Source organism: Ahaetulla prasina, chromosome 1 (assembly GCF_028640845.1).
Source record: "Ahaetulla prasina isolate Xishuangbanna chromosome 1, ASM2864084v1, whole genome shotgun sequence".
In the NCBI taxonomy this organism is placed as follows: Eukaryota; Metazoa; Chordata; class Lepidosauria; order Squamata; family Colubridae; genus Ahaetulla; species Ahaetulla prasina.
The window spans coordinates 303,625,752-303,644,126 of NC_080539.1; the positions used below are offsets into that span (position 1 = coordinate 303,625,752).

Below are 18,375 nucleotides of genomic sequence, written 5' to 3' on the forward strand. Positions count from 1 at the left end.
TGCAAAAAATAAAAAATAAACTTTATTAAAACTGGGGGAGGGACACTTTTTACACTGCCGTGCTAAACATTTCTCCATCCATTCACGAGTTGGCAGAAAACTATAGCAACATAGAGTCATGTTGCCAGTTCTATCCTGCCTGTATTGTTTTTATTCTGATACAGTCCTGACTTCTGCCTGCTCCCAAAGTATGTTCCATGCCCCAGGGACTTGTAATTCAAGAACTAGTTTCCCTTCAGTCAGGAAGAACATGGCCTGTACTGAATCTCACTGCTTAGTGACCTGTCAGGGAATTTAATAGGTGTGGCAACTGCTAACAACAGCAAGAGTAAAACAGCAAAATAATATGTTCTCAGATGCCATCATATGTTTTACTTGCTCCAGCCCACTGTTTTGCCTTCTTGGGTGTGAATTAATTCATTTTTATACATTTAAATATTCATATTGTCTTTAAGTGTTTATGCAGTTTTATTTTATACAGTTCTTTGTAGCTTACCCTATTCAACAAAGGATACAAACTGATTTACAGTCAAACAAAATAGTCAAAAAAATTACTTCATCAGATCCCAACACTTCTCACTTCTTGCAGAGTAGGGATACTCAGAAGAACTGTCTTCAGTGATTGGATGGAGTAAGTAAAAAGCTGAGTGGAAAAGGTGTTCCCATCGAAACCCTAGTGCCCATGCATTCAGGGCTTTAAAAGTGATTAGACTGCTTTATGATAATGCTTCTGTCATAAAATGCTTCATAACATTTGCCAAATTTTAATTCCAAGCAAGTAATGAGTCCCAGATATTGGACACAATCTGTAAATTTTTAAGAAAATGTTGGATAACCATCTGACTGAGATGGTGTAGGGTTTCCTGCCTGGGCAGGGGGTTGGACTAGAAGGCCTCCAAGGTCCCTTCCAACTCTGATGTTATGTTATGTTATGTTAAAATGTGAAGAAAACTAGGTGCTGAATTAAATTTATTTTTTATTTTATAACTGAAAAAGGTTCTTCCAAAAGTTACCTTTCCCCTCCCAAGATAGCAGAGGCAGACTTTAGCTGAACTCTGCAACTTACGTTTTTTAATTAAGAAAAGAGTAGAAATTTATTTTGTTTTAATTATCTCAGAAGTTATATTTTGGTATAAAGCTATATTTTATAAAAAACATTAGCTTTCAGTGCCCACTCTTACATAGGTAGCTATCTCCTGAGAGAATGATGTGACATGGGTGGTGAGGTGGGGGGAAAGAAGAAAAGTTTGCAGTCTAGCTTTGGACAAACCAACCTAAGGAAAGCCTTGAAACAGTTATAAATTGATTTGGTTCCAGAACAGGACTGTGTGCCATTAAAAATAAAGAGAAAATGGACTGGCAAGACCCTACTTGAAAAACAGAAAGGCTGTGCTGAAGATTGCATGCATTTCTGTTATTTTTCCTGTAGGGGAACAGTAATTCTTTAGTAGGAAGAAGAAGAAAAATGTTATTTGAATTAAATGTTTTACTCTTTACTGTGCATTTTGTTTAAGGCAGTTTTAATGGTTAGCAAATCCTATGAAACTATGAATAGTCAAATTATGGTTGTGATTTGTGGTGATGCTATTTATGTCAGCTTAAGGAGTACAATTAGTATTCTTTGAAGATGGAAATGTTTCAAACATTCATCCTGTCAAGTGTAATTTTGCAGGTGGTTATTTTAACCAATTTTTGATTCTTAAAAACCATTGGGAAAGAAATCTTGACACTTTTCTTGAAATTACAGGAATTGACGATTTTGCTTTTCATAAGAAGCCTTATTTCATGTTTTCCACAAAGATTTGTTCCTTTTGTTACTGAAACAGTACTTTTTCTACCTAATAAAATTATTTTTTTATATGCCAAATTGTAATTGTGAACTTTTGGTGAATTTGAATTTTCATTCAGTTGATTTATGTCAGAGTTGTACAGTCTGAAACCTTAATCCTGCAAGCGGCTTGAGGGCAATGTGTTAAATACTTCTGAATTATGCTAATTATATTTGATTTTAATGAAATGTAAATCAGATTTTGTTTTTGTCTGAGTTCCACCCGATAGATTTTGGAATAGGGCAGCAAACCAATCACAAGCCAAGTGAATATTTTTTCACTGAGAAAAAGCTGAGCATCCTTGATGTATTTTGAAAACTATCCTAACTGCAGCTTTTAATGACTGTATTCACCTTTGTCAATAATAGACATTACTGTTCAGGTATGCTGGCCTGCGACCCAGTGAGATTTCGGCACCTGAGGCTGTGAACAAATACCATTTTTACTCAATCAATAGTTTGACTTGGTGAATCTTAAATTGGAACAAGCAGATAGTTAATGCAAAAAATAAAAATAAAAAATAAACTTTATTAAAACTGGGGGAGGGACACTTTTTACACTGCCGTGCTAAACATTTCTCCATCCATTCACGAGTTGGCAGAAAACTATAGCAACATAGAGTCATGTTGCCAGTTCTATCCTGCCTGTATTGTTTTTATTCTGATACAGTCCTGACTTCTGCCTGCTCCCAAAGTATGTTCCATGCCCCAGGGACTTGTAATTCAAGAACTAGTTTCCCTTCAGTCAGGAAGAACATGGCCTGTACTGAATCTCACTGCTTAGTGACCTGTCAGGGAATTTAATAGGTGTGGCAACTGCTAACAACAGCAAGAGTAAAACAGCAAAATAATATGTTCTCAGATGCCATCATATGTTTTACTTGCTCCAGCCCACTGTTTTGCCTTCTTGGGTGTGAATTAATTCATTTTTATACATTTAAATATTCATATTGTCTTTAAGTGTTTATGCAGTTTTATTTATACAGTTCTTTGTAGCTTACCCTATTCAACAAAGGATACAAACTGATTTACAGTCAAACAAAATAGTCAAAAAAATTACTTCATCAGATCCCAACACTTCTCACTTCTTGCAGAGTAGGGATACTCAGAAGAACTGTCTTCAGTGATTGGATGGAGTAAGTAAAAAGCTGAGTGGAAAAGGTGTTCCCATCGAAACCCTAGTGCCCATGCATTCAGGGCTTTAAAAGTGATTAGACTGCTTTATGATAATGCTTCTGTCATAAAATGCTTCATAACATTTGCCAAATTTTAATTCCAAGCAAGTAATGAGTCCCAGATATTGGACACAATCTGTAAATTAGCCAATTTGCTCTAAACGTACAATGTTCATTTGGCCAATGAAATATTACAGGAATCAGAGTATTAATAGTATATACTGAATTTTTTGAATTATAAGATGCACCGGTATATAAGACACACCAAGATTTTGAAGAGGTAATTAAGAAAAGAAGTTTTTGGCCTCCCCAGCCCCCAGGAGCACTCTGCAGGCCTCCCAAACCCTCTGCGCACCCCATGGGATGAGCGGGGTAAGGCTTCGGGAGGCCAAAAATGGCTGTATTCAATATATAAGATGCACCAACATTTCCACCCTCTTTTAGGGGGAAAAAATTGCATCTTATACTCCGAAAAATATGGTAGTTTATCAGCATCTTGAATTGGACTCAGAATCAGAATCTGCCAATGCAGGCTCTTCAGTATGTAACACTGCTGAATTTGTTAGTTCTAGTTAACAGACAACCTTGCATTTTGGGCCTATTTAAGTTCCAAGTCATCTTCAAGGGGAGTGCCCATGTAAAGTACATTACTCTCAGTTTTGCAAAGTAATCCAGACAAGAAGCGTGCCCAGATGAACTAATTCTACTTTATTGTAAAGTTATATTAACAAAACCTTTCAAGTCTGAAAGTACATTTTTTCCCTATCAACTTTCTACCCAAGAGACTAGGGAGGGTCCCTTCAGAAACATTTGTCAAACCCAGATTCCTGCTGCAGGTTAATCTGCCTCTTATCTGAGGTTCCTGTGGCTCTGGCTCTTTCGTCTGTCTCCCAAGATCATCCTCACATATTACAATTACAGTGATATGTACAGGAGGTGACAAGGGCAGGAATTCTTGTTCCCAGTGCATCTCAGGCTAAAAAGCCTGCAATTATCGCATCAACTGGAGCTGGCAAAGGCCTCTTGGCCACAGCTTCCACCTGCTGTTTTTGGAAGGGCTTAAGTGGAAGTGGGATCCATCCAGAGACAAAGTTGGAACCAGGATCAGGTCAGACAGATTACTGACAGAATAGAGGTACATTATCTTGTATGTAATGGGATTTAATGTGAGTTTGTTTCAATCAATCCAGTTTATTCCAGTTCAAGGAACTGGGCCAGGTCTTTCACAGTGTCCCCAATCCAGCCCTGTGGTGAAAATATATACCTGCCTATTATAAGCATAAGAACATCTAATAGGAGTAACAAGTTAGCTCACATTCTAACTCTTGCAGGTAATCCAGAAGGGTACTATGGTGAATAGCACTGAAAGCCACAAAGAGGTCTAATAATTAAGGGGCTTATTAAGGCATTTAATTAGGCACCTTAAACTATTTATTAGTAAATATTTATTCTAAAACCGGAAAGGAAAATACCATATTAAACACTAGCCTCAAAAAGCACTCCAGTCATGAGACGACAGTTGAGAAAGACAGTTATGGTGACAGTGGGAGCCAAATAATTTCCAGTGGAAAGTAGGTTTACAGAGACCGCCAATAATGTTGCACTTGCCTTCCAGGAACAGAGCAGTGTCAGGGTCCTTCACTGGCATTATATCCTTACATCATTTTGTCTCGGAAGGCCCAAACATGCAGCCATTTCCAATAACCAGGAAAGTTCTGGACAAGTTTCTTGATAGTTAATTTTGTCCTGTTTTGCTTGAAATAGGAATTCAGAATCCCCTAATTCTCTCCACACCTAGACACAGATAGAATTTTCATAAAGCCAAATGGCCAGAATTTGCCAAAAGCCTCGACAGTATCATACAGTGGATCCCACCAACAAGTCAACATTACCATAGATTTGTGAAGGCTGTACTTGCTTCAGCTAAAAGATACATCCCTCGAGAATTCAGAAAAGATTATATTCTTGGATGGAACAAAGAGACTGAAAACCTCTACCAGCCTTTTCTACAGACTGGTGACCTAGAGATGATCTCTTACACAGCCTGGATGCAGCTCGTCACAAGACATGGGAGCAACTTACAACCTCATTAAATTTCAGCAAATACAGCAGGAACATCTGGAGCCTACTAATGAAAATGGGAGCTGCCAGACAACCTGTTTGACAAATACCCAGTGTAACTGCTGACCAAGTAGCCTCCTGAGTTGTCTCCCTCTCTAAAATCCCAAGGGTGAAAGGGCCCTCAGCTGCAATCAAGAAAGCACTCTCAGTCTTTGGACGGTCAGCTCCATCACACTCTGAATTCACCCAGTCTTTCTCTGTGGACGAAATCGACGCAGCCATCAACAGTCTGAAGTCTGTCAAAGCACCAGGTTTTGATGGCATCCACCCTGAATTTCTAATTCATTCTGGGAGACTAACAAGGAATTGGCTTGGCAAACTCTTTTCAAACATACCTTCTAGCGGACACCTCCCACCGGAATTCAAAAAAGCCAAAGTAATATCACTTCTGAAACCTGGCTTTTTCCAATATAGACAACCCTTTTCCTTGAATGACTGGGTGGATTGGACATTAACATTTGAACCACTATAAGTCCATGTATTTGCCATATGCTAAACAAACAAACAAACAAATACACAAACAAACTGGCATTACAGTGCAGAAGAAGAAAAGATGTTAAGCAGAGTTACTCATGGTGCAATTTCAATCTAAATCTGATATGAGGATTGCACTTAGCTGCAGTTAATTGGAACGGATGCTTAAATTTAGGGCATAAAAGCTACTTTGAGGCAGGTATAATGTCCATAGAATTTTCATTCATTCATTCATTCAATCATTCAATTTCTATAACTGCCTAACTCAGTAAATGATTCTGGGTAGCTTACAATTAAAAAGATACATTACAATTAAAATACTAAAAACAATTTTTAAACAATAAAAACATTCAAAATAAATATACTTTGGTTGCTGCCTATCTTATGTTTCTAGATTCTAGGATGACTATCCTTTGAGTAGAAAGCATTGATTGCTAGCTTTTCAGTCTTGTAAAGTTTACAGATCCATTCTCAGCAACCAGAAATGCCATTGATCCAAAATGAAATGACAATCAACATTGTAATTACAAATATGACCAATAGAGGGCAACAATATTTATTTTTTAATATAGAAAATGGTAAAATTCACTGTTACAATCTACTACTAGATTTAGTATAAAGATCCCTACATTCATCAGAAAAGTTCATCTCATTTTTATTTATTTTGAGTTGGATTATCATATACTGATTTAGGAAATGAAAAAGAACAAAATTCAGTTTTGCACAAATAATGCACCACAGTTTTTAAAACTATATAATGGTAACAGGGCATATAATAAATACATTTTATTTTGGATTACCAATAGTCCAATTAATTCAATGTAATGAATGTAACTATTATTCTGAATAATCCAGGAAGGAGAATTTGTAGCATATGAAGCTATCCAAAATTTAGTACTAGTCAAAAGGTATGCATAATGGTATAATTTAAGATTCAGAAACTGAAATCCCCATCTGTAAGTGACAATTGCATCTTTTTAAAATATATTTTTGGAACTCAAGAATTCCAGAGAAATCTATGGAACAGTGTACTGAGTTACTAGGATCGTGCCTGGGCAAGAAAGATAAATTCTCCATCCTACTGCATTGCACTAGAAATTGCCTTATAACTATGACCTAGCTTTAATACTTCCTGTTCGCTCTGTATTTTTACAACTGTTATAAAAACAATAACAATTTGTCATAGTAAGGCCTTAAAATTGGATAATATTTACTCTATACACAGGGCAACCCAAGAAAATCTACTGAGGCCACCAATGAAGGGACCAGAGAATTACCTTGTAAACAGTTAAACCATTTTATAATAAGTCACTTTTATGACCAGATCAGTTACATTTGCTGCCACATGGTCTCGGAGGCGGCAAATTATAAAGCGTAGGCAACGTGGGGTAAATGACTGCATGTGCTTGATGATTTCATCACTGAAATACAGTGACCAACATAGATCAGATACTATGTTACATTTGCATGATGACAATTTCCCCTCATAAAATCTTTTAGGTCACATTGCAAGTTGTTATGGATGCTATTGCAAGCTAATGATTGGGAGGTTGGCCAATGAGTTGGCTGCTTTATTACACATAGTGATTTCGCTGACTCTGCCCATGTGGTCCTTTGAAGCTTACACAAATTATTAATAGTAGGATATGTTTATTACATATGTTCCATGACTGTAGCTAAAGTTGTATTGTTCCATTGACATTTGAACAATGACAGTTAGAATTTCTAGTAAAGCAGTATTCTATTAGAACTCTCTATTGAAACTCACTTAGTTTCAGTTAGGAAACTTGAGCCAACTCAGTTTCAGCACATCTCTCTTAAGGTCTGTTCTTTTGCTTTATGGTATAAGTCAGGTTTACCCAATAAGAAGGGTACTAACAATCCTGGTATTCTGACTAGATTGGAAACTATTCAGGAAAATAGTAATTTTTACTAAACTCATTTTTTGTGAGTGCGAAGTATTCTCTCTTCAAATATGGTTGAATATTGTTTGTTTTTGCTGATGCCTCTCTTCCACTTACTGTGAAACTCCTTGCCAAACCCCAAACTGTAGGAACACCTTTTGAATTTAGTGGGGATAGCATTGAGTAGGAGAAACAGGAAATTTCCATTGTAAAAGTAGATTGTTTTCCATTACTGCAGAAGTACATTCAGATATGAGGCTCCTCATTTTAAGCACTGCCTGTAGAAATGTCTATGAATGTTGGAAGTCATGGGAGGATTCAGTTTACCTCAAAGAAAATGTCTCTTTGAATAAAATGCTTGAAACCAGCTAGTACAGCTCTCAAATATCAGAGAGCCCAACAGAATTTCAAACTGGGCATTCTCAAATTTTAATTCAATCTGCACCGAATCTGTTTTTCATTTCAGAACTATAGTAAGAAGATTCCACAAAAAAAAACAGATGTCAAAGTCTGGTTCAACCTATCAGAAATAGATATTAATGTGCTCCATATATCATTAGTCTTCTACAATTTAATTGTATCTTTAAACTTAGCTTGATTTTGATTACTTATTTAGTTCAGAATGTATACTATAATTTTATCTTATTTATCTTATTTTTATAAACAAAAAATACAGCCTTTGCTGCAAAACACAACCGTTAAGAGTTTAATCTTAATATACATGCATTTTATATATATTTAAAATTTGTAGCAGTGAACTTATTTATGTTGAATATAATACTTTGTATGGTATGTAAAAAGATTCTGTTAATTAGACATATTTCAGACAATTTGTTCAATAATGACACACAAATTTCTTGTGAACAGAATGTCACTGAATCCTTCCCTTTTTGCAAATGTTGGTACTCTCCAACTCAGGGGTGAAATCCAGCAGGTTCTGACAGGTTCTGGAGAACCGGTAGTGGAAATTTTGAGTAGTTCGGAGAACCAGCAAATACCACCTCTGGCTGGCCCCAGAGTGGGGTGGGAATGGAGATTTTGCAATATCCTTCCCCCAGGAGTGGGGAGAGAATGGGCACTTTGCAGTATCCTTCCCATGCCATGCCCACCAAGCCACACTCACAGAACCCGTAGTAAAAAAATTTGGATTTCACCACTGCTCCAACTGCTATCTTTATCATTTCAGTTCTCTTTCCCTAAATGATGATATTGATTGAAAAAGGGGGGCTGTTGGATTACTGATCAAGTCATCTTGGTTCACAGGACACCAACATATGGAAGTTGTCCTTCAGGCTGGGGAAGGAATAACCCAGACAGCAATGTCATATGAACATGGCTATTGTGCCTTACCTTCTGGTTTTCTCCTATTCCTCTTAAATAGGAATACAGGGATGGATTAAGTCTTCAGATTGCTTGCACATGGTTGTACGCTGATTGTGGTTTATTTACACATGAGAAACAGACCTGCTCCCCAAGGCACTCTTGAAAATAAGTGTACTTTTCTAATATCTGAATTGGTTCTGTCTTTAATTCTTGAAGGATGAATAGCAACATGCCATGCACACATAGTTTAAATATCATAACTCATATCATGAATGAAATTCATAGGTTTCCCTTCACTCCTTGACACCAATAGTTACTAATTGTAGCACGAAATGATGGATGGAATGTTTTGAGACAGGTGATGCTTAAAATCTGTAACAGAAATATAAGTAACTCGGGGATTTCTTTGTGCCAGTACATTTAGAATGGAGAAGAATTTATCAGAAATAATATGTATGCATTGTGATATTATTTTATACTGGACTTGGTAGTTTAAGTCTGCTTTTACTGTGTCAGTTTGGAAACCAAAACTAATTTTTTTTTCCTTCCGTAGGAATTACAAGAAGTATTTCCTGTCAGTATAAATTGGAATAAATTGGGTCCTAATTTAAAAGGACAGTCTTTAGTCATTCTCTGACTAAAGAATGAGGGATAAAACTGGCATTTCCTGGTTCTGAACACAAATATTTCATTCAAGTCCTTAAAGCAAATGCTACAAATCTCTGGAGGCTATTTTTCCAATTACTCTGTTTTTATTTCTAGAGAGGCAGGAGTCAGAGCAAGCTGCAGAAGGTAACTTAAATGATGGGCTAGGACATAATGATATGCTTTGCTTTTTCAGTGACCTCAAAAGCCTGTCCGTTTTCATTATGTTTACTGTAGGGTCAACATGTTCCTCAGCCTCTTTTGATGATGTTATCCTCAGCAATGCTTGGCCGACTATCGACTCGAATGCTGCCACTTCTTGCTGTTAATATTATCAAGAAAAAAGACATGGAAGTATGAGAGTATAAATGTATTTATATTCTTAATTAATCTTTAAGGGATTATTGGGTTAGAGAAAATAATATCTGTTTCCTATTATGAAAAGCAGATAACCAAATACACCTATAGAGTCCAGACTTGGTGGGAGTCATGTGGCTCATCTCATCCAACTTCTTGTTCTGAACCCAAATTTAGTTTTTCGAGACAGATATTTATCTACTTATTTAATTAATTTTTTATTTGATTTTATTTTAGAAAATTTATATTGCCCCGACTCGCACCTGGCGACTCAAGGCAGCTTACATGGATATAAAAACATCAGATAAAAGAAATAAAAAGAATAAAAAGAAAAACAATAAAATAATGAATTAATAAAATAATAAACCCCGGCCCACCCACCCTGGCAACGACACACTCATACAAGCCATTTAATGGACTCCATCCTAGTATGAGTTCCCCAGGCCTGCTGGCAGAACTACATCTTCATCACCTTCCAAAAGAGTGTTAGAATGGGGGCCTGTCTAATCTCTGGGGGAATGATGTTCCAGAGAGAGGGAGCCACCACAGAGAAGGCTCTTTTTCTGGGTCCCACCAGATGTATCTCCCTAGGGCAGGGGTCTCCAACCTTGGTCCCTTTAAGACTTGTGGACTTCAACTCCCAGAGTTCCTCAGCCAGCTTTGCTGGCTGAGGGGCTCTGGGAGTTGAAGTCCACAAGTCTTAAAGGGACCAAGGTTGGAGACCCCTGCCCTAGGGGATGGGACCTGCAACATTCCTTGCCTAGGTATTTGTAACCAGTGAAGTGGAGCTCGCCATCTCCCCGATTCCATGGCCAGGTTACCCTTAACGGCTTTTGTTTACTTCCTTATTGCAGCATCTACAACAGGGATTAGCTCTTAGCTGACTTTGATTGATCTAAGAAACTTAGAATGGTTGGGCCTAGATAGAAAATCCCAATGTTGCTGTGAGAAAAAGCAATGATAAACCATTTCTGTACTTTACTATAATAGTACACCTGTGCTACCCATACCTAATTAAACTGATGATAATCATAGATCTGTTCCAGTATTTTTAATGTAATAAAATAAAGAATTTAATTAGTTTAAAGTACCAGGGATAGACCCAGATGCATTCCAGATATTTTGGAATAGCACTCCCACAGTTCTTTGCCATTGGCCATGATGATGGGAAATAGGTCAGAGTTATCTAGAGAATATCAGGTTGTCTGTATCTTCTTTACAAAATACTGTAACCAGTAATTATTTTAATCAGCCATTTGGTTAAAATACCCATTGGTCTCTTATGCTTATATTTTTACATTTACATGTTGTCTCTTACATCCTTCTGCAATCTGGAGCCTTCTAGAGATTGTAGGAATTCAACTCTCAGAATTTACAGTTAACACAGTAGAGGTTGACCAAAGGGGCTGAGAATTCTAGGTGTCCAGAAGGCTTTCCAAATATATTTCTTATTTTCTTAAATTAAAATAATCTTCCTTGTTGTTTCAGTTTGAGGTGCATCCTTACTATAATCTCACAGTAAAAATCCTGAGAGCCAGAAACATCTATGGCCTAGATTTATGTAAGTAATTTATTTATTTAAATTGATTCAATGGATTCTGTTGTTCAAGATAACTGTTAATTATTCTTCACAGTACACCAATTCATCATCTATCATCAAGTTGGTATCAACTTTGTCATAATCTAAAGCAGGGGTGTCAAACTCGATTTCATTGAGGGCTGCATCAGGATTGTGTTTAACCTCTGGTGCCTCTGGTGGGTCAGACTGCTAAGACAGTCTGTTATTAACACAGCTGCTTGCAATTACTGTAGGTTCAAGTCCCACCAGGCCCAAGGTTGACTCAGCCTTCCATCCTTTATAAGGTAGGTAAAATGAGGACCCAGATTGTTGGGGGCAATAAGCTGACTTTGTATATAATATACAAATGGATGAAGACTATTGCTTAACATAGTGTAAGCCGCCCTAAGTCTTCGGAGAAGGGCGGGATATAAATGCAAATAATAATAATAAAAAACCTCGGGGACTGGGGTGGGTGTGGCCAGGGTGGCATGGCCAGCTCAACGTCACTCCTGTCAGGGGGGACTTGTGGTGGCCCAAGCACTCTGCCAACGAAAATGGGCTTCTGAGCTCTGTTTTCAGTTGCCATGGCCTCCTGCAACCCTCTGCTAGTGAAAACAGAGCTTGGGAGGGACAGAGGGTTGCAAGAGGCCGTGGCAGCCAAAAATGGAGCTTGGGAGCCCATTTTCGCTGGCAGAAGCACTGCGGGCCAGTTCTTTGCTGTTTCCAGGGTGGCCCTGTGAGCCAGATCTAAATACCCCACAGGCCAGATCCAGCCCCAGGGCCTTGAGTTTGACACCCCTGATCTAAAGTATTATACTTGAGACTGGTCATTTGTGCCTCAAGTGAGAATTCGAAATTCATTTGTGTGATGATTTGTTTACGTTAGCAACTCAACAGTATTAAGATATAGTGGTAATCTTTTTTTAAACACCATGGTCTTTAATAATTTATTCTTCACATAAGCTGCTCCTGTACACCCCTCTGATGAGAAGGGTCTCAGTCCTGCAAACCCAGTTAGTATTGGAAAACATCAGGGTTGAAATTCAGCAGGTTCTAACAGGTTCTGGAGAACCGGTAGCAAAAATTTTGAGTAGTTTGGAGGACCAGCAAATACCAGCCCTGGCTGGCTCCAGAGTGGGGTGGGAATGGAGGATCCAACACAGAAGTATAAAGATTAGTTGCCGTGTTCTTGAAGAAAATAATGGCCCATTAGACATTTGTACAAGCACATGGCACACTTCTAAACAAAAGTCTCTAGATATTAAAACAGGCACTTAATCAATAATATGGAAAGGAAAAAGGCTGCTGGGAAGTGGTGAGAAGAAATGGAATAAATACATGTGGAAATTCCTATTTAGATTGTTTAATACCTCCCCTGCCTAGAAATCATTACACAAACTATTTGGCATGAAAATTTAAATGCTTATTTTAACAGCAGAATAACTGATATTCAAAAGGTGGTAGGAAGTTTCTCCATTATGTTAACAGTACTTGCTCAGAAATACTGTATTTTTTGGAGTATAAGATGCATCTTTTTCCCCCCTAAAAGGGGATGAAAATTTAGGTGCGTCTTATACACCAAATGCAGCCCTGCCCACCCACTAGCCTCCAGCTTTTGGCCTCTGCCTCCTGGCAATTTACCTCCTTGTAGCAAGCAGCAAGAAGAAACAGCCCATTTCAGTTTCAGCACAGCCTAATTAGCACAATTTGATTGTCCGTTGGATCGGTCTCCCAACTCTCAGCTGTTTCGGGCTGCAGGGATTGCCATTGCCTATTGCTGCATTGGCCTCCGCTGCTTGCTGCAAGGAGGTAAATTGCTGGAAGCAGATTTTTTTTTCTTGTGCTAATCAAGCTATGCTGAAAACAAAAATGAAAGTAAAGCAGGCTGTTTGCTGTTTGCTGTAATGAGGCAAAATTTCTGGGAGGCAGAGACAGAGGCAGATTTCTTTTTCTTGTTTTCATCACCAAAAAAGGTAGGTGCATCTTATAGTCTGGAGCATTTTATACTCTGAAAAATACGGTAAATACTGCAGTATTGGTTGTCCTGTCTGATTTTAGCCTTGGTCTCTCTTTATACCTGTTTAACTGAAAGAGGTTACAAAATGCTATTGATATATGAAGAAAAATAACTTTTCTAGGCTTCCCCTATCCTGGCATTTTTTTTTTTTTATGATTATAGTGTCTAAATCAGATTGTTACGTGGCCTTAAAACTTCCTACGGCATCGCCATTGATAAAAAGAACTCCAGTTGTCTATAACAGCAGCGATCCTGAATGGAATGAAACTTTCCAATACCGTATCCATAGTGCTGTAAAGGTGAGTTTGTTCATTATCATTCCTATTATTGATATCAGCCCAGAGGAGCAAAGCAGGGGTGAAATCTACTTACCTTCCTTACCGGTTTGGAAGTGCATGCGCTGTGCGCGCGTGTCACATGTGCATGCACAGAAGGTAAAAACACATTACTTCCTGGTTAAAACCAGGCAGTAACGACACTCGGGTGGGTGGGTGGAGCTTTGCTCTGCCATCGCTACCGGATCGCCGAACCACCGACCACGGGCGCTACCAGATCGCCAGATCCAATCAGAACTGGGAGCATTTCACCCCTGGAGCAAAGCTTTGTCACACAAGGTCTACTCAGTTATATCATATGACAAAATATGGCAGGACTCATTTTTTTTCAAACTATGCTACAAGACTATGATGAACAAGTTAACCAGCTGAGATTTTAACTTCTACATACATTCTTTATGAAAATACAGAAAGAGTAATACTGAAAATTGGACAATATTTGGATTAGAATTAATTCACAAACACTTTTGCTTTAATGATTGATTTGTTCACCAGTGTTTAGGGAAATGATAAATGTTCTCTACCCAGTCCATCAAATTTGTGCCCATGATCACTAATCCAGCTGGATGTATCTTTTGAATAACTCTATAATAACTCTATCAAGTTATATGCACTAGTAGTTGGTCACTATATGGTAATCATGCTCTAATAAGAGTGAAAGTTTAGCCTGCAATATTGCATTCTAACCACTGCACCACCACGGCTCATTAAGTAAATAAGAAATCATTTGTTATTTGTTAAAATAGGCTCTCATTTGCACTTTTCAGAATATTCTGGAGTTATCATTCTACAACAGAGGCATTTTGCTGAGCAGTCTGAACAGTTATGATACTTCTGTTGCTTTTGACCTAGGTAATATTGCTCCAGGACAAAATCTGACACATACATTTGTGTTAAATTCTGAGGTGAGACTCTCTTTGTAACATAGGGAATGGCATATGTTGGAGATCAAACTGTATGGATATATCATTGGTTCAGGTTTTCTTAGGCCTCACAGCCGTGAGAACTTGACTTAACCTTTTTCAGTGCTACATGACAGAAATGATTTATGGTACCCATAGCATTGCATCCTCAAGTTAAGTTTTGCTTTCCCTGAGTTAGGTTTCTAGTTTTGCTTTCCCTGAGTTAGGTTTCTAGTTTTGGTTTCCCTGAGTTAGGTTTCTATTCCGCTGAAATGTATGATTTCTTGTAAAACAGGTGGTATTTTGCTAACACGTATACTCTGACGCTCGCTGATTGGTAACTTTCTATATGCTGCTTGCTTGCTTGCTGTAGTTACCCCTCCCTGTAAAAACTGCTTAATAAAAGGGGACACAACATCACCCCGGGCACTCCCCTTTCGTGCTCTCTCATCTTGAGAAACTTCTGGTGTGGTGTCTTTTATTCGACTTCTTTTGTCCTTGCGAGGACCCCCTAAATTGTCTTGGCGAGGGCTGAGACTCGTTCCTGCGGGAACCCAGGACAACATCAACAGGGAACCTTGGGTAACAAATACGTGTTGCAGACCAGCTGCGACATCTGGGGGCTCGTCCTATCCTGTTGTGTTGTCCAGAGGCGCTATCGTTGTCTAGCGGTGCGTCACCTTCACCCTCATTGCTTACCCGTCGGGACGCGACACGTGCACACGTAAGTAATGGGCTCCTCGAACTCGAAAGTCTCATCATTGCATAGGATGAGCTTTACTCTCTGGTGAAGAAGGCTAATTTTTTGCAAAAGGTTAATGGCACCACTGTCTATCCTCTTTCCAAGAAATCTCTTACCTCTTTTCTAGTCTCCTACTGTCTCTGTAGCTGCCTCTGCTCCCCCTGCAGACACAGCTCTTTCTGCTCCTGCAGCGTCTCCCCCTCCGCCGGAGGATACAGACACGGCTGCAGGCACTCTTTCTGCCTTGGTTACCTCTTCCTCTCTTTCTCTAAGAACTGAACCCCCGATATCGGCTTCCCCAGAAGAGGGCTCGTTAAAAGTGAGCACTTGGAGACGATTAGGTGCATGTCTCCATGGGTCTCCCAGAGCCCCCCCCCAAAATTCTGTCCACAGGGCAACTTATCATGGAATGTCTTTTAATCCATGAAAAGGTTCTGCCGGATATGTCACCTACAAATTCTGTTCAAAATTCTCAATCACCACCCCCTCCGTATCTGCCTGCAGATGAAACTTTCATGGAGGGTAATGAAAGAAACAAAACTGACTTACTCCCCCTCTCCGTTCCTTCAGTTCCTATGCCTGCTCATTCCTTTCCCTCCTCCTCCCTTTCCCCCCACTCTGAACCTTCAAAGCATATTGAGCTAGAAAGCATATTGTACCAAATACCTGTTTCTTCCATCCCTGCTTTGAAAACTGCCTCCTTTCCCCTGCCTGCCTCCCTTCCCCCAGAGCACCCCTCCCTTTCCCCCATGGGTTCTCAGACTAACCAGCAACTGATTTGGTTCGATTACTTCTCTATATCTGGAAACAATCTGGAAAAGGATTTGCTCACAGCGACTACATGGAAAAAATTGGGAACTTATTTCCATGAAAGTCCAAGAGCCCCTGTAAAAATTCTGTACATCTGGCACATGATCTTTGAATGCCTCATTTTACTTGCAGATGTCACTTAGAGAGTTGTCAGGACCTCTGCCTTATCAAAAATGACTTAAAAGGATCCACAATCACAGTCATGATTTAAACTGCTGAGTTTTCTCAGACAAGTTCCCCAGGTCTGTAAATGTTGTTTGATGATGTGTGTGCTTGTGTATGTATGTATGTGATCATTTTCAGACCTGCAAAAGAATTGTAGAGATAATTGTGATGCTTGATTTGCATGGAATGTGTGTATGTGCAAAACTCATTGAGAAGGTGTGAAATTTCTGTGTTGTCTTTTGGATTTGCAAGAAATGTGTGCATGTGTGAGAAATTGTCTCTGCATGTGTGTGTGTCCAGTGTGTGTGTCTTTCTGTGTATCTGTCTGCATAAATTCCGTATGCAAGCAGCCAGGTACTTTTGGAAAACAAAATAAAACATTTTTTTTTCCTTTTGCAAGCAAGTGAGTTACTTTTGACATTTTTTTTCTCTTCATATGCATGAGAGTGTCTTTCCAGTGAGTTACTTTTAACTTTTTTCTCTGCCCTCGCTGGCTTATCTTAACTACTCCCCCCTTCGTTCCTTGTTGTGCCAGGGAAAAGGGTGGGCTACGGGGGAGAACCATTCACCCCCACTCCATTTTTTTTTCTCTTCTCTCTCTTCTTTCTTGTCTGAGAAGGGAGGGACAATTAGGCTTTCTGGAAGCATTGCTTTTGCAAAAAGCTATGTAAAAAACTATGCAGATATATTTTCTTTTCCACCCTGAAAACAATTTTGATTTTAATTTTTAATCATGCATACAATTTTGATTTTGCTTTTAATTTTTATTTTTTATCTTTTCTGGAACTTTTTGAGGTTTAACCTGCCTGATTAAACCTATACCTTTATAAATGTTTTCAAAGCACTGAGTTGACTAAAAATGTTTCATTTAGCTTTGTATTTTTGCAGCTGTTAACATACATAATAAGAGTTGGAAGGGACCCTTGGAGGTCTTCTAGTCCAACCCCCTGCCCAGGCAGGAAACCCTACAGCATTTCAGACACATGGCTATCTTCTTATGTATGGATGCATTTTTTTTTAAGCGTAGATCTGTTTTTTGGAAAATGCACTCAGGTTTTCCACATAAACAGACTCACCCTAAGCTTCCGCCATGTTTTTCTTTTTTGAATCTGACTCAGTGTGCCCCTTATTTGCTGTTTGTATTGTTTCTTTTTCTTTTTTAGCAGCACAATATGTGCCCTGTTTTAGGAACTATTTCAGAGATGAGTTAGAAAGTTATAGGATGTGATAAGTTAGAAGGTTACAGAATGTGAAGAGAGAGTTCCTAGTGCTGAGAAGGTTTTAGGAAGTTAGAAAAGTAAAGTAAGACAGATGGTGATTTTGCTAAGAATGTGGTTTGTTTTTGGAAGTTTTTGATAGCATGGATTTGTTAGTGACCAACTTCCACACATGAATAAAAAGGGTGGGAGTTGGGTTTTTATTGATTGATTGTCTTTTTCTCTGTCTTCCACATAGTACCTTTGTTAAAAAAACAAAACTGAGATTTGTATGTAAACCCCCTCCCCAAGTTGTGTCATCTCTTCTTTGTCCCTGCTTTTGGCCATGAATTTTAAAAGTGCTGGAAAGAAGAAAAATGACTTTTTCTCCAGGATGGACCGGCTGCCCAGACAGAGTGAAGAACAGAGTTCAACTTTCTTTCTTCTCTGTACTTTCAGACAAACGGCTTTTCAAAACTTTTCTGATGAACCTTTCAACCTCATCTTAGACAGTCTATATGTTACTCAAATAGTAAAAACTATTTTTCAATCTTACCTGTCCCCTTCTCTTGATTCTAATCTCACTTCTCTTTTCACAACTTTACAGTCTCTCATTTACAAACGTACACATCCCTATTTTGTTATGTAGCAGACGCTGCGGCCTCTGCCTCCTCTCTTTTGACATTTTCTCCTGTCTCTCCTTGGGACAGTCACTCCTATTTTCATCAAAACAAAAAGGCGCTCATGAAACAATTTGGCTTCACGGCTGCTGAGGCATCTGATCATACATCAATGCCCTACTTGCAGCCGCCAAGGTAAC

The 18,375-nt window shown here is 38.7% G+C and overlaps 1 protein-coding gene across 1 annotated transcript in view; it reads left to right on the plus strand.

Moving 5' to 3' along the window:
* Positions 1–9,752: 9,752 nt before the first annotated feature.
* The window catches only part of LOC131187646 (cytosolic phospholipase A2 zeta-like), a 39,832-nt gene continuing 31,209 nt past the window's right edge, over positions 9,753–18,375 (plus strand). Inside the window, exons 1-4 of the mRNA XM_058162108.1 lie at positions 9,753–9,824; positions 11,316–11,388; positions 13,568–13,704; positions 14,508–14,645. Of these exons, the coding sequence (XP_058018091.1) occupies positions 9,753–9,824; positions 11,316–11,388; positions 13,568–13,704; positions 14,508–14,645 (420 nt within the window). The remainder of the gene's footprint in view (positions 9,825–11,315; positions 11,389–13,567; positions 13,705–14,507; positions 14,646–18,375) is intronic.